The sequence below is a fragment of the Mustela erminea genome, chromosome 1 (assembly GCF_009829155.1).
Source record: "Mustela erminea isolate mMusErm1 chromosome 1, mMusErm1.Pri, whole genome shotgun sequence".
Classification (NCBI taxonomy): Eukaryota; Metazoa; Chordata; class Mammalia; order Carnivora; family Mustelidae; genus Mustela; species Mustela erminea.
In genome coordinates this window covers 44,961,787-44,989,655 of record NC_045614.1, presented here as the reverse complement: position 1 = coordinate 44,989,655, position 27,869 = coordinate 44,961,787, and the positions used below count along the sequence as shown (strand labels likewise).

At 38.3% G+C, this 27,869-nt stretch overlaps 1 protein-coding gene across 10 annotated transcripts in view; it reads right to left on the bottom strand.

Moving 5' to 3' along the window:
• CNTN4 (contactin 4) overlaps positions 1–27,869 on the bottom strand; it is a 935,293-nt gene that overhangs the window by 476,559 nt on the left and 430,865 nt on the right. For all 10 annotated transcript variants that reach the window (XM_032325555.1, XM_032325501.1, XM_032325492.1 and 7 more), the window contains one exon: positions 5,184–5,325. In XM_032325555.1, the coding sequence (XP_032181446.1) occupies positions 5,184–5,238 (55 nt within the window). In that variant the 5' untranslated portion in view covers positions 5,239–5,325. The remainder of the gene's footprint in view (positions 1–5,183; positions 5,326–27,869) is intronic.

Sequence of the window (27,869 nt, the reverse complement as noted above, 5' to 3'; positions counted from 1 at the left end):
GATCCTGAACTTTGCTGGAATATTCTGATTACGTGGACAGATGATGCTCATTGAGTTCTATTATCACAATGAATATATACCGGAAGTTCCTAGTGTGTATTTGTGTCCTCTTACCCTGGAAGAAGCTAAAACCATAGACAGCGTACTTAATCTTAGTGATAAGAGATTTCCTGAGCATAAAAATCCCTTCTGAAGACCACTGAATATTCTCTCCAAGTAGTCTGACTGCAGGTATTGACCTTTGGCTTATATTTTTTTACTGTCATAGATACAAGCTATATGCCTATGACCAACTATTCAACCCAGGGCTCCTCCTTGCTCCATATTTTGTGCACACTCACCAATGCTAGAATATGTCTCTCTTGAATTATACAGGACCATTACTCCACCGTTTACCCCCATATGTAGCTGTAACAATGGCATGGGATTTTGTGAACAAGTCAACAAATGCTTGCATTTGGAAAGGATGCACTTTCTCAAAAAGAGATAATTGCTGAAGTTGGTAAACTGCACCACAGAGATGGGAATAAATTTAGCCTCTCTGAAACCAAAATCAACTGAGAATACATCAAACATACACATTTTTTTCACTCATTCACAGAGGGTATTCACATAGCTTGCTGCCTCTTTCCATACATGAACATATGGACCAGCCATTTTACTCTTTCTTTCAAATTCTGCCAATGTGAACAGAATCAGTAACACATGGTTGCACATAGGAACTAGGTAAAACTTTGTAGTAAGTTAAACACAATTTTAAGCTTAGCTCTAACATTTCCAGAATGAATGAATCAATTGATTGATTAATTTCTCAGACCATGTGTATAGCTAAAGCCAAAAATTTCTGAGTTGATAAAGGACTTTGGGAACAATCTGTTTAATAGCCTCATTGTACAGAGGTGTAAAGTGAATCCCAGAGGAGCAATTATGACTTGCTCTGTATTTGGCTAATACTGCAACCAGTAAACTGTAAAAACAATAAGAGAGTTGCTTAATAGTAAAATATTATCTGGTTGCAAGACCTAGACAATAGTCAAGTTGTACCTGTATAAAGGCATGTGTACATGCACTTGTAAAAGTAACTGCATACAAATACCTACAAGGATATACATCATAGTCAAGCACATCAGTAATCTCTGTCAAAACTATGTTTTCTGTCTAATTTCTTCTTAATTACTGACATGACTGATACTGGGCCACTGCTCTGCTATTAATCAGCGTGTATGTATTTTTGGTTTGTATTCCTCCAAAATCATTGTGAAGGAAGGTTTGGAAATAGCTAATTTATTTGGGAGATGATCCCGGGAAGCAGGGGTGAAACAGGTAAAGGCAGAAGAAACTACTATAGGCAACTGGGATTCCATCTTTCCTAGGGTTCTTTAAGGAACCATGTAGAATGTGCCTAATAACTGTCCTCCTAAATGACAGGAGGCTGTGGTATTTATTACTGTTCTCCCTACCTCACTGGTTGAGGAATGTAGCAGAGGAGAGTGAGCTTCTCATAGTTTCTCTTGCTTGTAACTATAGACAAAGACTGGAGGCAGAAAAACACACAGGGGGCACAGTGTACCCAGCAGTAGCTGAAGTAAGAACTGGGCAAGGTGGTGTCATACCAAGAACATCTCATATAAAGTTTAAGGCAAATAAACCAATTCTCATACTTTATATATTTAAACCTAATACACACACACACACACACACACACACATAAAATAAGAATTTGTATGGATTAGCCTCCGAGGTGACTACTCCCTCCCTTAACATAAAAGTGACTACAGTCTGTCTTGGGTTCATAGTCGACCTTAAAATTGTAGACTGCTTTCGATCTCTCATGTCTGGCCAGTATGCAGCATTCATTCATTTGAAACATGTTTATTTAGTTATTGAATGGCACTGTTCACTAGGCATTTTGAAGATGCTAGTGAAGATGAAGATAGCAGTGATCTAAAAAAAAAACCACCAAAAATATCTGCCTGAATAAAGCTTCAATCAAGCGGGGAAAGACATTTAATATAAAAACAAATAAAATACAGTTATTCATATATTGATAAGAAACCTAAAGAAAAATAAAACAATAAGAGGGGTAGAGAATGTTGCTAAAAGAAAATGTTGCTATTTTCACTAGTATTAATTTGTTTATTGTTGTCAAGAAGAGCCTAACCAACTAAGTGGCATTTAAGCAACAATTCAAATAAGGTTAGAGAGCAAGTGACAGGGACATTTAATGGAAGAAAATTCTTGGCAAAATGAAGACTTTGTACAGACACCCCCAACATCCAGTGTACTTGGAAAAGTGTATAGTAACAACAACAACAACTAAAAACAAACAAACAAACAAAAAACCCAGTGCTGGAAATAAACTTTGCCAACTGGTAGACCAGGAGCTATATCTCTAGCCTGAAGACCATTTTGGTCTGTTTTATGCAGGCTTTTTGTTTTCATTTTTAAAATTAATTTGAATTGATTGGCAATGTTAAAAAAAAAAAAAAGAGGTTTATGCATAAAAATGTTGAAGAACTAGAAAACCTAGCACAGAGGACTAGAGTTGGGCACTAATTAGATGGTTGCTAATTTAACAGGATATGTTTTCTCTGATTTTCCACAATTACCAGTATCCTATATTGTATGTAGGAGTCACTATCCCTTGAAGAATGTTCACTCATTTGTTAACTTCCTTACTCATTCAGGTGGTGGAGTTCTGTGATTCCTGGTTTAAATTCACTAAGAGGCAGGATAATAAAACCAATTTTGTAGAGACTGGATTTTCAGACTACTACTATTTCTCCTTCTTCTTCTCCTTCTTCTTTTAAAATTATTGTCAGAGACTTAGCTTAGTATTTGGCAAAAGAGAAGAACATTTCTATTGTACCATAAATTACTAATCAATACCTTTAAATAATCAGCAGACCTCAAGATCTATCTCTTGCAGGAGCAATAAGCTTATACATTTGGATCTTCTCTCTTATTTAGGAAAAGACCCATTTGAGATCCACTAATTATGGTAAACATAACAGACACAAATATTTTCCTTGACAAAAACTTACCATGAAAACTATGACTAAGGAAGTATAGGAAAGGAAAAAACCGAGAAGCTAAAGCAGTTAAAGAAATCTGTTCAAAATTCAGAGTGCTGAGTGCTATATAAATTAATGAAATCAAGACAAATAGCAAGAAAACAAAAACATTAATTAAAGCTTGACTTTACCTACACTGAAGGAGGCATATGGTAAGGGAATATTAATGCCATGTGAAACAGTTCACAAAAAAGGCTCACAGAAACAATCGATATACCGACCAATTCCCAACAAAACGCTAACTGAACAGAAAGATACAGGTACTCATCTTCAATGAGAATTCCAAGTTTTTCAAAACACAACTCAGAAGATTAATGTCTTCCTTGATTTTCAACTCTTTAATTTCTTGACATCTACTCAGCACACTGGTTTAAATAAGCACACTGCTGTAGTCAAATACTGAGAAATCCATTCACTGCTTTAAACTTTAAAGAATATGTTCATCCCAGAGTAGGAGAAGTTAGAACCAGACTGACTCAGTTAAGGCCTTTTCTGGAGGGTCCATGTACACAAAATGACTGAAGAAAAGCAAGTGAGGCACAAAGCCTGATAAACATTGGTGGAGAATGACAAGATTTACTCTCCAATCAGATGAGGGAGAAGTGATAAAGCTAAAACAGGTGTCTAGATGCCAACATATCCATAATCAGGGAATGGTGAGGATATTTGTGAATACAAAAGGTTCAGGATTTAAAGGTAGGGCACTATAACGCTTACGAGTGAATGTGGGTTAACATTTAGAAAAAGAGTGAGAATGAAAGCCAAAATTTCAAGATTAAATTTGTAAGCATAAACTGGACAAATCAACAATATAACTAAAGGACTATATTCTAATGATCAAAATTATGGATTCTGGAGTCAGTCTGCTTGAGTCTGAAACTTAAGTTTCCCCACTTACTGGCTTGGGTAAGTTTCTTAAGTTCTTCTTGATGTTTCAGTAATGATATTAACAGTAATGGTGTTGCCAATAAAAATAAATAGTTAACATTGACTTCTTAGTGGTCATGATATAATTAAATGAGCTAAATTACAACAGGTAAGCACAGTGCCTGGCATGGAAAAGTCATCTCTGTATGCTAGTATTACCACTGCTAGCTTTAATTTTGTAACAATTACAAATAATCTGTTCTATCAAGCTTTCAATCTAGTGTACCTATAGAACTCAGCTAATAGAGCTTTAAGGGAGCAGTAACCGTGTGTGTCGTTCTCAGGATTATGTTCCCAGATACTAGCACAAAGCTGGGTCTTTGCAAGGTACTCAGTAACATTATTTGAACGAAGTCATGAATCAAAGTAATGGTGACCCAAAAGTTATTTTTGTTGTATTTTATAAAAAATGCAAATATACTCCATGTGTCCTTCTTGGACTCAAAACTCTCAATAACAAAGCAGGTCAACTAGACATTTCAAAAAGGCCTGGAAAGATGCCCACCACTCCAACCTTAAAACCAACTCTCAGCACGCGTTGGACTTAAGATGCATCAATATTTGAATTATGTATGCTACCTGGTAGGTTCATATCTTCCAGAAAATCGAGAAAGTAATAAGCAGCATGTCCAAACTTTTTAAAGCCCTTGTTTACTAGCTGACCATTGGTACACAGTAAAAATCTCCTATCTTTTTTCTTTCTGTCCTCTGCTAACTATAGGTGTATTGAAATGAAAAAGAAAGAGTCTTAGTATCAAAACATGGAGCAATATTAACAAAGACATTGAAAGAGCTGCCCAAATAAACTTCCATCCACTGACATCAAAGTAGGCAATACTCTAGACTATATTATCGGTTTTATTGCCCAATATCTCTATGCAATTGACCAGTGGGATGAGCAAAAATAACAACTTTCAAACTAAATAATGGCTCAGAGGACTCTAAAAGGACCAGATAGGCAGGTGAAACATCAATGTCTAGCTCTGGATACAACACCATGAAAAGAGCCACTAAAAGACCATCAGGAAAGTATATTCAACAGTGTCAGCAAATGTTAGTCTAGTCATAGTAACGTGCACTCTTACGATTTTATCATTGCCATCTAAAGTGAAGACCCACTTTTGAATTAGTGTGAAATACAGTGGCATTTTTAAATCAAGAAGTTTTTAAATGACACTCTACCTGCAAGGCACAACATGAATGATTGCAGTACCAGCAGTTCCCATGGCAACCTCATCTTCAGTTTCCGAGGTCAAAGGAGTTTCGAGTCCAATAACAAGTGAAAAGAATCGCTGCTTCTTTTAAGTTTTGTTCAACCTTTAATCTGTGGGAAAGAAGAGACATTGCAATGAGATTCGCAGATACTTCTTATGGTCTCTACAAATTTGTTTTTACCTGAACACAAATAAAACTCACTTGTGGAAAGTCCGACTAAAGAATAGTATGTTAAATTATGAATATGAAGCAAATAAGCTCCCTCTCCTTTCCTTCCAAATAACACCTGGGCAGAGAATGGAGCTGGTGTCTTCCTGTGGCTACTGAGTGTAAGCAAGAACAGCTTTGCTTAGATAAAAACCAACCCAAAGGCAGAGGAATGGACTATTGGAATGGACTATATATATATTTTTTAATAAGGTCTTACTCAAGCCTTAGTCTCCAGTCCCTGTTCTTATTTATTTTCCAATTAATAATACAAAAATGCCAACATGGAAAAACTGCTACTGTACAAGATAGAGTTAACATTGCTGGACCACAAGGAAAAAATTCCAAGGTTTAGAATGGAGTTATATGTGGGGAGATTATAACTACTCTATCAATTTAAGTATTTTTCCTTACTCTATGTTTCATCTCCTGAATCTAATAAAAGAGCTCAGCTCCAGTGCCTACTGGGAGAAATCCTACCATCTATGAGTAGCTGACTACTAGGTTTATTTGGACAAACAGAGAACATGATTTAAAAAAGCAACTCTTCCATTATCCAGAAATCTCAAAATAGGAGAACTTTGGGGTATATGAAAGGGTCTGTATTCCAAAGGCTACAAAGCAAGTAAGTGAATGAGTGAACAGGCAGACAAACAGGGCACTCTGGAGAACACAACCTCTCTGAAGTGGGTAGGTGCTCCTTAGCTCAAGCTGACGGCTAACATATGGGGCACAGACCCAGGACTACAAGACCACTTATAACTTTTCAAAGAAAAAAATTTAAATATTATTGTATTTTGAAAATCTCCCATTTTTAAATATTGAAAATCGGTTCAAAATATTTTCTTAAACAATGTGTGAGCCAAATAATGTCAAATTATTGTCAGGTCCCAAAGGTCTGTAACATGACCTTAGAAAAAAGAACTCTGACAGCACTTGCTTTCATCTACCCATCCCTTCTCCCTCCGTACTGCCAGCAAGCCATGTATTTATGCATATATGGGGCACCTTTTGCTTTCCAGACGCTGGATGAGGCACTGGACCTCCCAAAATGCAGACAACCAGATCTAGCCTCAAGGATCTCCAACTCCTACTAACTGGGGGCATTTACCCACGGTTCATAAAACTGCAATACAATATGCCATTGTGAAGGAAGGAAGAGACTTTCTGGCCTGGGAAATATCATAAAGGAGAAGAGCTCCCACTGGGGTCTAAAAGATGAGCAGGATACTACCTATTTATCCTATTTACAGGAGAAAGCTAGGAAACTAGGAGACTCAAATGCTCTTTACAATTCTGGCTATAACTAGTTGCATGATTCTGGGTATACACCTGATCCTCTCTCCTTCTCCTTCTTCTTCTTTTAATTAATATATAATATATTATTTGCCCTGGGGGTACACGTCTATGAATCATCAGTCTTACACACTCACACCACCAGACTTTCACAGCACTCACCATAGCACATACCCTCCCCAGTGTACATAACCCAACCACCCTATGGCCATCCACCCCAACCCGCCAGGAACTCTCAGTTTGTTTCATGAGATTAAGAGTTTCTTATGGTTTGTCTCCCTCCTGATCCCTTCTTGTCTCAAAGATACCACCTTGCTAAGTAAATAAAACCTTTTTGAAAACTATATAGTGCCATACAAATGCTAGATAGTATTTTTACTGCACATCCAATATTTTTATCCTAATAACAACCTGGGGCTTTTCATCTCACCCCCACTTGTAAGGAAAACACTATGATGGAACACAGGCTCACATAAAAACATGGAACAGCACAAGCTCATTAATCAAGGGCTCTTAGCATTAATTTATACTGGGTGGTCACTGAGAAGCCTTTATGTTTACCAGGAAGCTAATAGAAAGTGGAGAACCATCATTAGAGAACTTGTCTTTCTTTTGTGCCCTTAAATAGCTCAGTTTCTGATAAAGCTAGACTAATATATTGTGAAGACAAAAGGGACTCTTAACTTCTGATCTGCTGATGTGGCTGAAAGCAGGCAGCATCTCTAATTGGATATGTTCAGATACTTTTCTGACATGCATGGTGATTAGGCCATTTTAGATAAACAGGATGTGCTGATCAATGAAAACTATTAATGTCTTAAGCAAATGATCAGGGTATTAATAATTAATTTTGCGAGGGAACTGTCATCTCAGACCTAGGGATTGATCTACAATGTTAAGCAGTTTCTTGAAGCAATTAAAATTAGCTTAGGAAATGTATCCTATTTCATGATATAGATTTAATTCATGATATGATGCTATTTACAGTGTGTGTTAAGAGCTGTAGATTTTTAAGGATGAAGGAATTCAAGCACCCTATTGGCATTTATTTACATTCAGGTAAGGTAAGGTCGTTGACAGTAATTTGTCTAGTGGGCAGTTGTGTCAGAGAACCAGGTTTTCTGTACGGAGCTGAAGATTCATGAATCTCATGTGGGACTGTGGTACAGGATACAAAGTTTCATAATTTCAGTTTTTCTACTAAAGCCAGAAAGAAGGTTGTAGGATGAGCCAAGAGTTATGGTGGTAATAGATCTCCCCTGCAGCTCAGAGCTCTCCCTGGTTTATCCTAACGTGGCTATAGCAAAAGATAGTGTACTCAGCACTAACTCTGAGACCTTGCCTAAGAATTAGACTCGTAAATTCTAGAGAGGAGACCACACAATGAAAGAGGACTTGGTTGCTTTCTCTGGCTGAGCCAGAAGGAGATTAACTAAGAACTCTCAGGATATTTTTACACAATGCTAAACAGCAAAACTCCTCTAGCCTTCAATCCTTTGAACAGTTTTGATATTCTGATAGTAATACCAAAGATCTCCCTATAAAGTACTTAAGAAAAAGCAGTATTCATGGGACACCTGAGTGGCCCAGTCAGCTTCTGACTTTGCTCAGGTCATGAATACCAGAGTCCTGGAATCTAGTCCTACATCAGGCTCCTTGCATTTTGGAGAGCCTGCTTCTCCCTTTGCGTGCTGCTACCCCTCCTTGTGCTCTCTCTCTCTCTGGCAAATAAATAAATAAAATCTTAAATTAAAAAAAAAAAAAGAATTAAGCAGGATTCAATTCCCCCTTAAGAGTCCTGGTTTCTAAGAACCTCCATGCAGGATCTGATCATACCATTATTTGATTTAGGACTCTGTTCATTTACAATGCTGTTGTTATCCAAGTAGGTCTAATTCAGCCTGTTAGGGTCGAGAAGACCTCAACCCAGGGAGGCGCGAGGAATGACACCCAGGCGGCTCTTTCTGCGACAGCAAGGGTCTTATTGTTCCAGCATGCTGGGGCTCTGCAGCATTCCTGAAAACCAGGCGGAGGCTGAGAGCCCCAGCATGCTGGAACAATAAAACCCTTGCTGTTGCAGAAAGAGCCGCCTTGGTGTCATTCCTCCACACCTCCTTGGGTTGAGGTCTTCTCGACCCTAACATTTGGAGGTTCCACCGAGATCTGACCCAGCCAACGGGACGCTGGACGGAGCAGCCCCAACTCGCTCTTTGGGTAAGTCTGTGGCGCCTATTCTACTCTTGGTATCAATATACGTGTGCACATATTGGTTTTGGTTTTGTTTGTTGATTCTGTTTTCTCGTGATTTCTGGTGATATTTGGTATTTGGGCAGCCTTCAGTGTCTGACAGACATGTCTGGGAGACACTGGTTGCAACCCTGGGGGACGCCCCGGAGGTGAAAGAGGGCCAGGGACGCCTGGTGGCCTCCTATCGGGTAGATCCAGAGGATCTACATTTGTATTTGTTATATCCCAGAAAACACTATCACAGGCCTCTCTTTTACTTTTCATTTCTCTTTCGGTCCAAGTGGGGACGAGCGCTTGCGTTTTGCTTTCTTCTAGGTTTGGTGACCACAGGAATCTTCCTGTACTTCGAAATGGGACAACATACACCAACTCCCTTGTCCCTAACCCTAGCCCATTGGTCAGAGGTACGGGCTAGAGCTCATAATCTCTCTCTCTGTAAAGAAAACTAAATGGCAGACTCTCTGTGTCATTGAATGACCATCTTTCCAGGTCAACTGACCCCCTGAGAGGTCTTTCCATCTTTCCCTGATTTTGCAGGTCAAGAGCGTCATCTGCCGGCCCTCCAGTATTGCCCTTTCTCCTCCTCTGATCTCTATAACTGGAAATAATTTGGATTGCAAAACTTAGGAAAGGACTGAGCTCCTGTAACACTCCATGGCCTGAGTGGGATCTATCAGTTAGATCTCCTCTGCAGGAAACAGGGCAAATGGACCTAGGATACCTTCAGGGCTCATACCTAGGCCTTCATTGCTCTGCACCAGGATCCCAGACTAAGGGGCTTTTGCGGAATGTGTTTGCCCAAATGAGTCAGCTAGTAAACTTTCTCCTGACATATTGGATGGTAATTACGTAAATAAGCCTTCTTCTAGTAAACCCAGGTTGTTGGGCCATCCCTAGCAAAGGGGACTCTGACTTTATTTCTCTATTTCTCCTAATAGATGTGGGGGCTTCTCCCTCACTCACTTCCCGTGTTAATGGCTATAACTGGAGCCAACTGGGGTTAGTCTAACTCGAAACAGAGACCGTAAGGAATATTCCCAAGCAGCTGCCGAAACTCTCTTTGTTTCGGGGAAGTTTCCCTGTGTTCTCTGGCCCGACTTGGACTGCTTAACCCCTCCCCCCTTGCTGGTGGGAAAGCATGGCGTCTGCTCCTCTGTTGGGGCTTATGAGCTCCAAAATTGGGAATCCTTTCTCTGCCTCCTGGTAGCACTTTGTTTCTTCTGTTTCCCCCTTCTCCTGTTTCTGTGCACCAACGTGCGTGCAGCCTGCATGACTAGTAGCCCCTAGATCATGCACCACGGCATGATCTCTTTTCATGGATCATGCACCACGGCATGTCTCTTTTCATGGTCAAGGAGCAAGAAGAGCACCCCCTGGACCTAACACCCCCCCACTCCAGATCTTCACCCTTGTGTCTCAGGTAAACATTCAAAGTGGAGTGGGTCCAGGTGAAATGTAAATCAGTATTGGAACTAAGTTAAGATTGTTGTTAAGATAAGATGTATATTTTAAGTTATCAACAGTAAATGTGAAACTTAGAAGTTTACTGAAGGTCAAATAAGCTCATGTTATTTGTTAAAATTTGTTAGCAAAGAGATGACTAAACTGATGGTTAATTGTCTGTCTCAAAGTTTTAATGGGTAATTGCTGAAGTAGCTTTCAGTCTTTGGTAACCTGAAAGTTTTAAAGTTTTGCTTGGATGACAAATGGAATTGAATTGTGGACATCTATATCTTGACCAAACAGGATAAAAAGCTAAGTCATTAATTACTGGATGTAGGTTTGTGCTTTTGACTTCTTAACTGCAAAAAAACTAAGAGTATTTAAATCTGTTGGTAAACGTGTTTTGCGCTTAACTGATTCATAAATTTGTCATCTAAAGAATTCTGTTGTAACAGTTCACAATTGGTTTATATTTAGTCTTCACTAGAGATTAAGGTGTTTCTAAGTACAAAATTCTGCTTAGTCTAACTAAGACTGACCCTAGCCCATTGGTCAGAGGTACGGGCTTAGCTCATAATCTCTAGAATTTCTAAGGGAAATTCTATAGGAAAGTAGATGATATGTAAGAAAGATTTAAAGAAGGAGAGAGAGAGAGAGAGGAAAAGGAAAAAGAAAGGGATAAAAGAAGGAACAAAGAGTTGACTAAGATCCTGGCCGCAGTGGTAGAAACTGGTAGAAAATCAGATACTAAGACTTAAGGAAAGATAAGGAACCTGGGCCACTCTCCTAGGCGACGCCCGAACTTGGCCTCAGACCACTGTGCCTACTGTAAAGAGCGTGGACACTGGGCTAAGGAATGTCCTAAAAAGAAGAACAAACTGCCACCCTGCCCTACCACTCTGTTGGCTCTAGAAGATGATGATTAGGGGGGACGGAGCTCAGATCCCCTCCCCGAGCTCAGGGTAAAATTTTTGGTGGAGGGGACTCCTATCGATTTTGAGGTCGATGAAAGGCCTGGACAAACTTTACTCCACCCGAAAGTTGTCTACTTCACCCAAAGATGTTTGCGCCCGAAAGTGTTATCAACCCGCAACTTCTGCTTCTGTAAAAGTGCTTGCTTGATGGCGTGTGTGGGCTCCCAACACCAATCAACCAACACCAGGTATGATTTTTAAATTTGTTTGTACCCCACCCAAAACTTGTTTGTACCTGCTTATAAAAACCCTGCACTTACTCTGCCTGACACCTCTCAGCGTCACCGGCAACAGGTGCGCGGAGGTCCGGGTTCGAACTCGTAATAAATGACCCTTGCTGTTTGGCTTTGACTTGCATCTCTTGTGGTCTTTTAAGGTGGGCGTACAAGGCGCTCGGCATTACAAGCCTAATTAGTAAGTGCATTTGTTTATTGTGCAACAGAAACAGTAAAAGGTGCCTTGTGTGCTGAGGTAGTAGGGTTAAGGGCCCTGTCCTTGAGAAGCTCACTGTTGGCTTGACAATGAGGGGACTAAAGCAGTCATTATAATTCAGTTCAAGGCATATAAAAAAGTCTATTAAGTGCAAGGTGTTAAGGATGCGAAAGCACATCATCTAATTGAATTGGGGGTAGTGCGGTTTCAGGAAAGCTTTCCAAGGGTCCTAAACAGTTCATCTGAGTTTAAAGGATAAATAAGAGGGAGGAAGGAAATTCTAAGCCAACTGGATGAGGACAACACAAACCAGGAAGATGAGAACTTAGTGTGTTCTTTATGGCAACACAAGATAATGAAAGCAGCAAAGTCTGAAGAGTCAGACTTGTGCTCTAATCCTGGATCTCAAATTCCCTAACTAGTTGGCTCATTTGTAAAATAATGGCAATCATACCTGTCTCCCAGGCTTCCTGAAAGAATTAGTGAGAATTTATGGAAGGCACTGAGTACAGGTCCTTGATACTTAGTTGCCATCCTTGTTAAAAATAGCACAGCACAATTAAGTCAGGGCCCTGATAGCCAAACTGCCTTGAAGGTATATTAAAGAATTTGGACTTGAATCTGAAAGCTAAAATGACTAGGGGAATGACTTTAAACAGGGAAAAGGACCCTTAAAAAAAAAGTTGATTTATGTGTATGGGGATCTACTTTAAATGCAATCCCAGAAGTATAGGATATCTGTTTTCCTTCTTTGCTTTTCTCCTCTGGTCAACAAATTTAACTACATTTCTAATTACAAAGTATTCTTCCAATATATAACAAAGTTTTCAGGGCCTCAAGGCAGGAAGGCAGAGTGGAATAACACTGGAATTGGAATCAAGCACAATGAGTTCCTTCTTCCTGGTTTTGCCCATGACTTGGGAAAACCATACAGTCTTTGTAAACATATTCGTCTATAGACTGGGGACATAAGTGTGCTGTAAAGGTCAATTGACATTTTTTTTTGAAAGTAAGTATTAGTCATTATTATTGTTTAGATGGAAATTAAAATCTTCTCCCCAAATGGAATTTAAACCTAATGAAGGTAAGGAATCACTGCTTTATTCCCTTATATTTGAGAGGCACATGGACAGTGTATGGAACAGACTAGACAGTCAATGGTTGGTATGTAAATGAAAGAACAAATGTAACTCACATCTTTGTGGACATACCACATGCTTTTACATTCCTTTCTTATTTAGCCTTCATAAGGACCCTGAAGGTCAGGCATCAGCACTATCCTCTATAAAATTATAGCTTTGGCAATTAGATTGTGAGAGGCTATGGAAGTTGTCCAAGGGCAAAGGTCTTTTCATCAATAGAGCCAGTACTCAAATCTATGTCTTCATACTTGAAGTTCTGTGCCTTTTCTACCAGTGACAGAAATGTAAATAAACCCGTGTCTTTTAAAGCATGACATAAAGTTCTGATGGTGATTCTTTTCTAAATCTGCTTTTCACATTGTCCTTTTTCAGAAATGAAGCCAGATGCCAGCACGTAATAGTGCAGAATCTGTGTCATATTTATAATGCAGTTTCTGAGCTGAGACCTAGTCGGAAACTACCTATCACTAGTGTTAATTCACAAATCTTCTTGTGCCAGTACGAATGTAAGTTCCTTTCTCTCCCACTGTAAGAGCAACATGAACATTTGTTTTCTTACTAATTATTATTTACAGTGCAGCCATTCTTAAGGCAGGAATTTTAAAAAGGATCATCCACATTTCCCAGTTGTATAGTTGAGCATTTTTTAACTCCACAATTAGCTAATGAGGTGTGCAGTCAATCACAATGGTGGGGAAGCAATGAACAAAACTAAAGCAATAGAGAAATCTGGCTTCCTTAGAAAGCAATCTGCCAATCATTTCAAGGGAAAATGGCAAACAGTCAAATCTTAAATTTCAATCAGTCAACAGATATTTACTGAGTGCCCATTATTCAAATGGTAATATGCAGAATGAAAAGAGTCAAGGTCAAGGTCTCTGCCCACAAGGGCACAGCAACTCATCAGGTAGAAAAGACTGCAGACTATACAAGTTAGTTTATATGTAAAATGAGTAGTATATATAATGTATAATTTCTATGGTTATGGTAGCTAGCCTACAGGTTCTTTCTGACAAGTGAAAATTCTTATCATATCAATCTAATTAGCTTACTAGATTTTCTTCTGCACCAGCTTTTTACTCTATGTTCTAGAAGAGACACATTTCCATTTCTATTTCCCTGATGTCTTCCCGGCTTTTGTGGAGACTGCAATAAGTCTTCTTTAGGAATGGTGAGAAAACATGTTTTGCTTAGTTTTTTTCATTGGACTTCTTGTCCCAAGCATCTCAAAGAACAGAGAGAACAGTGTAAAGAAGAAAAGAGGGGCACCAGGGTGGCTCAGTCAGTTAAAAGTCTGCAGTCAGCTCAGGTCATGATTCCAGGGTCCTGGGATGGAGCCCTACATAGAACACTGCCCCCCAATCACATTGGTCTCCTTGTTGAGTGGGGAGCCTGCTTTTCTCTCTCCCACTCCCTCTTCTTGTGCTCTCTGTCAAATAAATAAATAAATAAAATCTTTAAAAAAATAAAAAACAAGAAGAAAAGTTATAAAGAACCTGGATAATACATTTGGAAAATGCCACCTATTTACCAAGAGGTAGATAGCATAAGATGCAATCCCTTATTTAGACTGTACGTGCCTACCCGATAGCTGATTTGGACTCTATTTCCATCTTAAGACCTCATTAGAGAAGACACTGAAGAATTACAGAGGGTGGCTTAAAGTGGACAACTTTCCCCATTTTTAAAGGTTTTTTTTGGACAAAACAGTGTCTACCACTTGTGGTAATTCTAACCAGAAATATGATAATTTCATTAGGCAGATATCCTGAGGGATAAAAACCAAGCAAGCCAATATCTCATCATTTCAATCACTGAAGGATATATTTATGCATTCTGAGAGCCAAGAAAGTTCTATACACTAATTTTCAAATATTTTTTATTAAAGTTTCTTAGAATATATACCCACTATCACTTTCTCAGTATACTTTTTCCCTATAAAACTTTAATCTGCTTTGATGTTGGACTTGTACACTTTGCTACTGGGGAGACATTTTTCCAAAAACCAAAGCAGTACCAAGAATTACACTGCAGTATTTCAAAAGATCCCTGGATTGAGACTCAGCATAACTGGGTTACTGACTCAGTGTTGTTATTTAATTGCTGGCCAAGTTTCTCGACCAATAAAAGAGGGTGAACTAGATTGCTTCTAAGGAAGCATGAAAGCCTGACTTGTATCATCATATCAGAGAACAGTTGTGCATTTGGAAGATAATTAGTCAAATGAATGGTAGTCACCATGGCTTTGTCATCACCAAAGCTATTTGAGACACCTCACCGTTTCTCAGATTACACCATGTTCCCATCCAGGAAAGTTGTAGGAGATGTACTGCTTTTAAATGTTATGTGTGCTGCTCAAAAATATTATGATACTGGGGTACCTGGGTGGCTCAGTGGGTTAAAGCCTCTGCCTTTGGCTCAGGTCATGATCCTAGGACCCTGGGTTTGAGCCCAGCATCTGGCTATCTGCTCAGTGGGGAACCTGCTTCCTCCACTCTCTCTCTCTGCCTACTTGTGATCTGTCAAATAAATAAATACAATCTTAAAAAAAAAAAAAAGTTATGATACTAAGGAATAAAACTCACCAAATAGGTAAAAGACCTGCATTCTGAAAACTACAAATGATTGTAGTTTTGAAAGAAATTGAACACAACACAAAGAAATGGAAAGATATTCCATGCTTTTGGATTTAAAGAACAAATATTGTTAAAATGTCTATTCCATCCATAGCAGTCTACGTGTTTAATGCAGTCCTTATCAAAATACCAACAGCATTTTTCACAGAGGTAGAACAAACAATTCTAAAATTTGTATAATACCACAAAAGACCCACATAGCCAAGGCAATCTTGAAAAAGAAAAGAAAAGCTGCAGGCATCACAATTCCAGACTTAAAGTTATATTTCCAAGCTGTAATAATTAATATAGTATGGTACTGGCACAAAAATAAACACAAAGGTCAAGAGAATAGAATAGAATAGAAAACCCAGAAGTAAACCCACCATTACCTGGTCAATTAATCTTCAACAAAGCAGGAAAGAATAACCAATGGAATAAGGATAGTCTCTTCAACAAATGGTGTTGGGAAAACTGGACATGTAGAAGAATGAAACTACACCACTCTCTTATGCCATACACAAAAATAAATTCAAAATACATTAAAGAGATAAATGTGAGGTAAAAATTTAGAGATAAAAATTTTAGAAAGGAACACAGTCAGTACTCTTTAACAACAGCCATAGCAAATTTTTCTAGATATGTCTCCTGAGGCAAGGGAAACAAAAGTAAAAAACAAACAAACAAATAAGAAACAAAAAACAAAAAACTTACTGGGATTTCTTCAAAATAAAAAGCTTCTGCATAGCAAAGGAAACAATCAACAAAAGCAAAAGGCAACCTACAGAATGGGAGAATATATTTCCAAATGACTTATCTGATAAAGGGTTAATATCCAAAATACATAAAACAACATATACATATAAACACCCAAAAAACAATGGGCTGAAGACCTTAACAGACATTTCTCCAAGAAGATATCCAAATGGCCAACGGACACAAGAGAGGATGTTCAACATCACTTACGATCAGGTAAGTACACATTAAAACTGTAATGAGTTATCACTTCACACCTCTCAGAATGGCCAAAATCAACAACAAAAGAAACAAGTATTAGCAAGAATTTGGAGAAAAAGGAACACTTGTGCAGTGTTGGTGGGAATGCAAGCTGGCACAGCAACTGTATTAAACAGTATGGAGATGCCTCAAAAGTTAAAAACAGAACAACCCTATAATCCAGCAAAGAATATGAAAACACTAAATCAATGGGATATATGCAGCCCTATGTTTATAGGGGCAATTTTTTACAATAGCCAAGATAAGGACACAGCCCAAGTGTCCACCAATAGTTTACTTCTGGGCTTATTTCTGGATTTTCTCTTCTATCAGTATAAGTGCTTATTGTCTGTTTTTGTATCAATAGGATACTCTATTGATTACTATAGCTTTGTAATATAACTTGGAAGTCCATAAAAGATAAACAGATAAAGAAGATGTGATAAACACACACACACATGCGTGCATACACACACACACACACACACACACACACACACACACAGAGGAATATTATTCAATCATAGAAACTGAAATCTTGCCATTTTCAACAGCACGGATGGAACAAGAGAGTATAATGCTGAGCAAAATAAGTCACTCAGAGAAAGATTAATATCGTATGATTTCACCCATACATAGAATTTAAGAAAGAAAACTAATGGGCAAAGAGGAAAAAAAGAGAGAGACAAATCGAGAAACAGACTCTTAATTATAAAGAACAAACTGATGGTTACGAGGAGAGGAAGATGAGGGTTTGGGTTCAATAGATGTTAGGGATTAAGGAGGGCACTTGTGATGAGCACCAGGTGATGAATAGAAATGCTGAATCACACTATATTATACACCTGAAACTAATATTACACTGTAAAAAAAAAATAAAGTTACATGTGTACCATAAATAAACAAAAATTAAATTCTATGTATGATGCTATTACCAGAAATTAAATCCTGCACCACAAATGTATATTCACTGTTCATAGCCTCCACTAAATAATCACTTATTGTGCTACTGTTCAAGCTTTACTTATTCTTTACTTTTATTAAAGTAATACATAAACATAGCTTAAATATTTACTCCTGCCCCCTGGAGGGAACTACTTCCCAGAGAAAACAAGTTATTTTTCTGGTATGTATCTTAATTTTGATTAAATAAAAATGCTTAAACTACTATTTCTTGATTTGAGGGTTTAATGTATTATTAGCTTATTTTATAGATCATGATAATTCAGCTCTCTTATACAGTCAGTCCCAATGATAGACACATATGCACAAACACATGCACACATACCTGGTTCCACTCTTGTCTGAATTTAGTTGTATCACTTAATTTGGCTGATAATTTTTCAACTAAGTCCCAGAGTATACTGTTTTTATTTCCTTTTTGTGTTAGTTGGGATTTTTTTAGAGTTAATAATTTCCTCTTTATTTGCTTAGGTTTCCAAGTATCTATCACAAATTTATCTAACACTTTCAATATGTTTAAACACATCTTATAGTCCATCAATTTTAGGAAGTTTTTATTTACATTTAGATACAATCACTTTTATGATTCAGTTGAAAAACAAATGAAAATGGGGCCTATCTTCTATCATGAAAGCCATGTATTCAAAACTGTAACTATATATATTATGTATATCATGCAATTATCTATCTATCCATATACAGTTTATATGTTTGTGAATTTTCAATACAACTTGTGTAGTTAAAGGAACATGTATATTTGATTAGGGGTGCCTGAATGGCTTGATCTGTTAAGCTCTGGGCTCTTGATTTCAACTCAGCTCAGGATCTCAGGGTCATATGATTGAGCCTACACTCCATGCTGGGTGTGGAGCTTGTTTAAGATTCTCTCTCTCCCTCTCCATTGGCCCCTCCTCCAACCCTTCTGTGCTTGTGTGCTCATGCATACACACACACCTTCTCTCACTCAAAAAAAAAAAAAAAGAAAAAAGAAAAGAAAAAGCATATGTGATTAAGCTATTAATGTAGGTGGCAGTGTAATGGTAGAATAAAATACAAAATAACAGAGGAAATGATAAACAACATTATCATCTACAGAGTACTTACTACTTAGTAGTCTTATAAACTAACTCATCTCATTTTTAAAACAACCCCCCTCTTTTTTTTTTTTAAAGATCTTATTTATTTATTTGACAAATGGAGATCACAAGTAGGCAGAGAAGCAGGCAGAGAGAGAGAGGAGGAAGCAGGCTCCCTGCTGAGCAGAGAGCCAGGGCTCTCTGAGAGCGGGGCTTGATCCCAGGACCCTGGGATCATGACCTGAGCCGAAGGCATAGGCTTTAACCCACTGAGCCACCCAGGTGCCCCTTAAAACAACCCTTCAAGTGGCACCGGAGTGGCTCAGTCAGTCGGGTGGCCAAATCTTGATTTCGGCTCAAGTCATGATCTCAGAGTTGTGAGACTGATTCCTGAGTTGGGCTCTGCAGTGGGCAGGGAGCCTGCTTAAGATCTCCCTCTGCTCTCTGCCCCACTTCGCTTGTGCACATGGCATGCACATTTTCTCTCTCTCTCTCATAAATAAACAAGTAAAAACACAAATACATAAATAAACTTTTTTTAAAAGAGGAACCCGTTAAGGTGGACAATATTATTTTCAATTTAGGGGTTAAATAAATTGTCCTTTGTTAGAACTTTTATCATAGGGACAGGGCATGAACTCTAAATGCCACCCCCCACCAAGTTTATTGAAGTATATTTTGCATACGCTCATTTACAGTATTTTCAGTGTAAAGTCTGATGAGGTTTCAAAAACTTATGCAGTCATACAACTGCCACTACCAACAAGATAGAGAATGTTTGCATCACCCTTGAAATGAACCCTGAAAGTTCAACTTAAGAGTGTAGATATTTATGCCCTATGTGGAAATTCTCCCAAATAGTTACAATGCAGTCTTATTAGAAGAACAGGAAATTGTAGCATGTAAAAAATACACAGTGGTGTTTTCCCCTTATTTAGACGGCTTCTCAGATATTTCATCCTTCCTTTAGAATGGCATTCCCATATTAGTACACTTTCATTACAATAAAAACAAAAACAAAAGTAGATCATAGCTGAAGATAGGAAGATACATGGCACCTCCATTCTTCCTTCCCATTCCTATGGAAAGCAAGCTAATTTAGTATCGCACTCTTCCTTGCTTAGCCCAAGGGCAGTCCCTGAATCTTTTCAACATAACATTTCAAATAGACACAACAAAATCAATATAGCTTGCAAGTAAAATTAAAAATTTCTTTGCCTTTCTCATGGTGGTTCAAACAATGGCTTTAGAATTACAAAAGCTAGGTTCAAATCCCAGTTCTATCATTTACCTGTTGACCTTGGGCAAGTCATTTAACCTCTGCTGGCCTCCCTTTTCTCTTTGGTAAAGTGACAGGGATGATACAGGGTTGTCCAAAGGAATATAAGAGAAAACATTTATAAGTAGATTCTGCTAGAAAAAGGTAAGCATGGCTTTTGAGTAAGTAAACTTGCTGGGAAAAGAAGATGAGCAAGCAGTGAAACACTTGGCTTCAGGAGAAAATGGATGCAGAAAAGTACACTGTACGAGCAGGGAAAACCCATGATTACACTGGATTCTTTCCTGAGCATTAAAGAAGGGTGTATGGAAGTGGTTTAGGGGAAACGAATCTTCCCACAGACTCCAGTCTCAGTCTTGCTTTCTGGGTAATGGGAAGTCAACTTTGCAAACTTTTTAAAGGCTCCTACCATCCCAGCAGGATGGGTTCCTTAGCAACCATCTCACGTTTGTTTTCCTTCTGCCCACTAGTGTGCTGCAGAGTGCCAATTCTGCTAAACTCCCAAATAAATCACTGTTAATGAAGCATGCTGCAATACAGACAGCAACAGGCATTTTTTAATCACCTAAACTAAAGAAGAGCTAAAGGTAAGCACAAAACACTCTAATACCTAATATATTAGGTGTCAGATTTAAAGTGGCAAGAACCGTATGACTTTCAGAGCTTTTCCTTGGATGCACTTAGTGGGAAAGTAAAGCTTACCAGTATATTCATCACTATGCACAGCTTGCTGATTGCTTGGACAGCCAAATCAGATATCCGATAGCTTAAAAGTGAGTCTCTATCTACTTAATTAGAAGTAGAAATAAGATTGCAAACATAAACTTACAAATAATGATTGGCTATAAAAATAAAGAGACTAAGATCTTTTATACTCTCTCCTTTATTCAAATTATTAATTATGCTTCAAGTAACTGGCATGCCATATGATACAGCAATAAGTAAGACAGATACTTTATTCTTTGGAAAAGTAAGTAACACAGTACTTTAAGGGTGTTTGAAACAAGAGAGTGTAGTACTCTAAGTCAGGAGTATACACAGTTTCGGAAACAGACCTAAGTTCAAATCTCAGTTTGTTTGTTTGTTTTTAAGATTTTTTTTTTTAATTTATTTGACAGACAGAGATCACAAGTAGTCAGAGAGGAAGGCAGAGAGGGAGGAGGGAAGCAGGCTCCCTGCTGAGCAGAGAGCCCCAAGCAGGGCTCGATCCCAGGATCTTGGGATCATGATCTGAGCCGAAGGCAGAGGCTCTAACCCACTGAGCCACCCAGGCGCCCCCAAATCTCAGTTTTTATATCAAATATCTGAACTGTTTTATAAAAGTTATTTTTGACCCTTCAGTTTTTCATTTATATAATGGAGACACTGCCACCTACTTCAGAAGTTCACAGAAGGGTGCCTAGGGGTAGCTTTGTCAGTTAAGCATCTGCCTTATGCTCAAGTCATGGTTTCTGGGTCCAGGGATCCACGCTGAAGTCTGGCTTCCTGTTCAGTGAGGACCCTGCTTCTCCCTCTCCCTTAGCCCCTATAGTCACTTGTGTACTCTCTCTCTCAAGTAAATAAATAAAATCTTAAAAAAGAAGAAGAAGAAGAAGAAGTTCACTGAGAACTATATGAGCTAATATGTTTAAAATTGTTATTAACATAATAACAACCTTAGTAGGGGTTTTGTGTTACCTAGGCGAAACCTAGAAATCTCTCTGTAGAGGCACCTGGGTGGCTCAGTGGATTAAGCCTCTGTCTTCAGCTCGGGTCGTGATCTCTGGGTCCTGAGATCGAACCCCGCACCGGGCTCCCTGCTTGTCAGGGAGCTTGCTTCCCCCTCCCCCTCTGCCTGCCTCTCTGCCTACTTGTGATCTCTCTCTCCCTCTCTGTCAAATAAATAAATAAAATCTTTAAAAAAAAGAAAGAAAGAAAGAAAGAAATCTCTCTATAATACATAGAGTCCGGGGACATGAAACTACCCACTACCCTCCTCTTTGGTGTAGTGATGATATTCGTAGATTTCCATCCCCTGCAAAGGTAAGTTGTGCGTTCCAGTTCCTGTGCTAGCCTTTAGAGAAATAAATACTACATTAGCAAAATACTATATTAGAACATTCATCTGAAAAAAAATATTTGTTGAACACCTGCAGTATGTCTGGCATGGTGCTAGGCACTGGATATCATAAAAAAGTTGAAGAAATTTTATCATAGAACTTGCATTCCAGTGCATTTTCCTGTTTATTTTCCCATGGACTCATTTTCTTGAAGAACAGATTAATTTCCCGCAACGCACACTTCACTGACATTGTCCTTCATTCTGGGACTGCATGTAGAGATAGGATGTTTCTATATCATTTGACAAACTCTTCTGAATTCTTGTTTGGTATAGAATAGTTTACCAGAAGTCCATGTCTATTAAACAGAACAATTTAAGTAAGCAATCACCTGCATTCTCTTGTCTTTTGCACTGAAATCTGTACCTCAGGCATGAAAAACAGTAGAATGATAAAATGACAAGCTGTTTTTTCTCTTGAGTACTTACTATGTGTCAGTTACTATCCAAAATTTTATATAGATGATCTAATCGTCACAATAACTTGAGGAGGTAGGTATATAATAATTGCCATTTGTCAAAGAGGAATTTGAAGCTTGGAGAGGAATGTGAGAGACTTATTTCTCTGGTGTTCCTTCTCCTGCTTTCTCTGGACCTCTACGTGGCCAATTTCCTCTGAGCATATTATGTCAGGGCAGATAGCACTGACATTCAAAGGAAAAATAAAGTATAATGTTGGTAAACCTCTTTGCAAAGGCTGTCTTTCTCTGCACTGGTGGGGATACCTAAGCATCAGATGCACACTAATGATAATTATAGCATGTGGATGCAGAATCATTAGCATGCCAAGGGATTTTTTTTTCCCTCTTGTATCAGCAGCAGAAACTGTGAATGTGACTGTTTTAAAAAATTTTTTTATTGTCCTTATCAAAGGGTGGTTATCCATCCAGTTAGTTTCATAGCCAAAATAGGTAGCACATGATTGATGTATTCTTTGCTTAATTAGGCTGACTTAGGTCAAACTGGGCAAACACTATTTGGTTCTGGGAAAACCAGATTTCAGGTCTGGCCTGTCACATATATAACAGATGTCCTGTAGTTCTGGGTGTGAAATGAGCACATGCTGCCAATTTACTTTTAGCCATTCTATTTATGTTCTTATTTAAAATGCGATAGAGTGATCATTTCCAGCTATAAAGTGGCTTTTATCTGAGAATCTCCCAAGGACGGTGCATTAATTCTTAGTACACCAGTTGCGATGAAAGTTAGGTTCCTGCGTAATGGTTTTTAGGAAGGGACATTAGGGCATAAAAGAATATGGTGACTATATAATATTTAATACATTAAAAAATATATGTGTGTGTCTAAAGTTAATGCTGGGGAAAATATTAATTTTACAGCAGAGAAACTCAGCTGACTTACTCTTAACCAATGATCAAGGCTAACGTCACCAATGAGAAGTCATACTGACCTCGTGCAGCCTCTGAAAGTGGTATATTAAAAGGGCCACAGTATGCTTCTGTGGTTTTCTTTGCCAACAATGCCTAACCTAACTGTAATCATGAGAAAACACAAGACAACTGCGTAGGATTCTGTCATATAATTGAGCAGCTGTCTTCAAAAGTGTCAAAATCACAAAAGGCAACCCAAGAGTAAGGAACTGTGATGGAACTGAAGGATGCTTAAGGGAAGTAAATACTATAAACCATGTGGGATTCTGGGTCAGATCCTGTAATAGAAACAGGATATTATTAGAGAAACAACTGCACATCAAACAAAGTCTGTTGTTTACCTACCTGACTTGTACCCATGTCAATTTCTTGGTCTTCGTTGTTCTATTACGGTATGTAAGGTAATTAGAAGAACCATACAGAAAGGCACACAAACACTTTGTACCACTTTTGGTAATTTCTCCGTAAGTTTATAATTATTTCAAAATAAAGCCCACACTCAGAATCAGACTTCAGAAAAAAAATCTTTTTTTTTTTTTTTTTTGTCTTTACAACAGTGGATCTATTTTCCTAGAAAGGAATGTGAATGTATCATACCAGTGTATATGTTATATTTATGGTTTGCAACATCATTTCTGGATGAAGTTCAAAGATCATAAAAGTTTGCTCATAAAAGACACAATGGTCATAGAAAAATAGTGTGAAAAAAATTATGTCTGTATGCCCAGGCTGCAAGTTATATTGTCGATGTTGTTACTTTGTGCCTGGTATGAGACTGCTGGAATAGTCAAATTAAGGTGTGAAGAGAACCAGGCTTATCTTACCTTTCTTAATGATAAATAAATAAATAAATGAAGCCACAATTCCATACTTCTTATATGCTAAAAAATAGCATGCAGGTTTTTCCTATATTTCCCATTTACTATCATTGTGAGCTTTTTGGAAAAAAAAAAAGTAAGATCTATGTAAAGAGAGGAGAAAAATATGAAAATGGGAATAGCTGTAGTACTATATACATTTTTTCATGATATAAAACTCCCTCCTTAAATTGGCAGTCTAGGCATGTCGTTACCAGGAAATGTAATTCAATTACCTTTGGAAACTAAGAGGTAGCTGTTATCTACAAAAAGATTTTAGAGAAGAATTCTGATTAGAGACAACTTAAATTCTGAGACGGAGCTGTTTCAGAGATGAGACAAAGGACCAAAGACAGATTTAAGTAGCTGAAGTTACTTCAGGAAAACTCAGTCCCAAGTGTTTTATTTAAGTCCATGCCCACACAGTTCAAGTTTTTATTTTATTGCCTCTCAACCCTTCACTTACTACATCTCAGCTGTGAGTTTCAGGACAATATTTTCAAGTAGGAAAAAAAAAAAAAACAATGTGATGAAATGTGTCCTCTGAATGCTTATGTTTATGTAACTGTGAATATGCATAAGCTTTTATCTGACTTTTCCACACATCACATTTCAGGCTCAGTTTGTACCTCAGGTTGCCTTATGGAACTTCCACTAAAGGAATACGGAAAAACTCCTTGGAAAACAGTATCCTTGATGGATGGAAAAGAACAGCTTGCATAAATACAATGACAGAGTCATCCAAATATCTGATGAGTGCAAAGAAGACAAAGGTTTACCAACCAGAAATAAATATTTTTAGGTACTTTAACAGTGTTCTGAACTCAAGTGGGGCTAATGGAGATGGCAAGAGATCAGACTGTAATGGCAGACTTCCATCACTTCTAAGTTCTGGCTTCCATTTCTCCTAAGAGATCCTGCACCCTGCTTTCTCCTGAATTCATACAAGTGAGGAATGAGTCTGGTAGCCATGATAAGCATGGTAATAAAAGCTAACAAAAAAAAATGGAGGTAAAATGTATCATTTTTTTCCTTGTTGATATTAACATGGACTCTATGGAAACCGTTTGATTCAAATCCCCAAAGTTTAAATTTTTTTTTTTTAATTTATTTGACAGACAGAGATCACAAGTAGGAAGAGAGGCAGGCAGAGAGAGAGGAGGGAAAGCAGGCTCCCTGCTGAGCAGAGAGCCCGATGCGGGGCTCGATTCCAGGACCCTGGGATCGTGACCTGAGCCGAAAGCAGAGGCTTTAACCCACTGAGCCACCCAGGCACCCCTCAAATCCCCAAAATTTAAATGATGTCTTTGTCCCACGGCTTTTAACACCTGCTCCTCCAACACAACTGCAGTATCCCCTAATTAAAAACTCCACAGCCTTCAGCTTAGACATCAGAAGTTGCATTTCTAAACAATGTTAAATAGCCAGAATAAAATATATACGTACTATATAATATATATTATATACACGTGTATACATGTATAACACCCCAGAGCCCAGCTGTCCACACAAAATTTTTTTTTTTTTAATTTATTTGTCAGAGAGAGAGAGCACAAGCGGGGAAGAAACAGGTAGAGGGAGAAGGAGGCAGAGGGAGAAGAAGGCTCCCCACTCAACAAGGAGCCCGACATGGGATTCGATCCTAGGACCCCGGGATCATGACTTGAGCCCAAGGCAGACACTTAACTAACTGACCCACCCAGGTGTCCCCCAAATAAATTTTTCCATAAAAGAAAAGGCTGGGTGCCTGGGTGGCTCAGTGGGTTAAGCCGCTGCCTTCGGCTCAGGTCATGATCCCAGGGTCCTGGGATTGAGCCCCTCATCGGGCTCATTGCTCAGTGGGGAGCCTGCTTCCCTTCCTCTCTCTCTGCCTGCTTCTCTGCCTTCTTGTGATCTCTGTCTGTCAAGTAAATAAATAAAATCCTAAAGAAAAAAAAAAAAAAAAAAAGAAACCCTCACATCTTTTTAAGTGCTTCCCTGTGCCAGGCTGGATAAAACAGACATACTTCATATATTGTTATTTAGTGAACACAAGATTAAGCTGCATTCTAATTGAGAACTTCCAGAAATACCTCATGCTTTGCAAGTAAGCAGTACAGGTGCACAAGGACAGACAGGGTGTGTAATTATATGTGTATATATTTATATGTCCACCAGTTCTGTTGTCTTAAAACAGATCTAACGAAAGGCTCTTCTAGGTTAATTGCTGTTGCTAAGGAAAAGGCCCAGGTTTGTCTTTAGAGTCAATCATTTCTTTAAGGTGTAACAACCAGGTTGGTCTCTTGGTGCCAATTTTTGTCTAACTACAAATAGGTAACAAAGTCTCCTTTGAATTTTCTAAAAACACTTATTATTCACTCCTTATAATTTTTCTAATACCCCAAATGAAAAGACAGTTTAATGTTTCCAATAGCAAGCAGATGGTTTCAGGGGAAAATATCACCCTGTTCTCGGTTTCTTAATATAACATAGGAAGCTTGGCAGTGTGGTATGGACTTGAAGGAAGAATCTAGAGCAATAGGTCATGATGGTAGATTCCATGGGAAAGCTATAAACATCTAAAGGCAAAGTCCCACATCTGAGCAGACCAGCTCCCTCCAGTTCATTCTGTGCATTCAAGTACCACTGTATTACCAGAGCGCAAATATGATTGAGCCACGCTCTGCAACTTTCTACCTATATTCAATAATTTTACAGAATGAGGAAAGACCTGTTTAATTCAACTCCCACCTATCTCTGCAGCATATAGCCACATTAGAGCCATCCTGTGCATTAGCTGGATAAGCCTGGTAATTTTGCCCAGTATCTTTGTATCTGCTCCTTCCCCATTTCTCTGTAGCTAGCCTGAAATATGTGCTTAGACAGACATCCTGTGGAAGATTTCTCTGTCATTTAATTATGGCTTAGTACTTCTCATATGTACTTTGACAGGATTAAAAATTCCTCTTATTAGAAAAGTTATCATATAGTATTCTAACTTTTGTCTTTATCCCTCTTTGCTATTATAAATTCCTAGAAAAGAAAGACTTTACATCGCTGTGTCTGGAATGCATGCACACAGTAAATATATGCTCAATTAATTTAAACTATAAAGCATTTGGGGCACTTGGGTGGCTCACTCAGTTGCAAGTCTGCCTTTGGCTTGGGTCATGATTCTGGAGATCTGGGATTGAGCCCCACATTGCGCTTCTGGGTCAGAGGACAGTTTGCTTCTTCCTCCGCCCCTCCCTGCTAGTTTTTTCTCTTTCTCAAATATATTATTTAATTAGAAAAAACAAGAATGCATTTAACCAAAAGAAAAAGTCCAAGAGCTCAAACTTCCAGCAGGAAGTAATATGATCAGAGCCTAAGAAAGGACTAATCGGAAAATTACTCATAACTAGTTCAGATAGTTAAGACTTTACCCTGGCTAGTTTTGTGGACAAGTGTTGGTGAGTGGGCTTTGGACTTTAAAAGATTTCAGTAAGGTTTCATGTAAAGGTTTGCATATGATGACCTATATGGTAGTCAAATTTTCAGTTTGATAACTTGCTTCTAAATCATGGATTTTCTCCTATGTTTAAGACTTAATACAACAACAACAAAATTCCAGGATCACATCTCTTTAGGAAAACTGAGTAAGCCAAAGTAGATTACT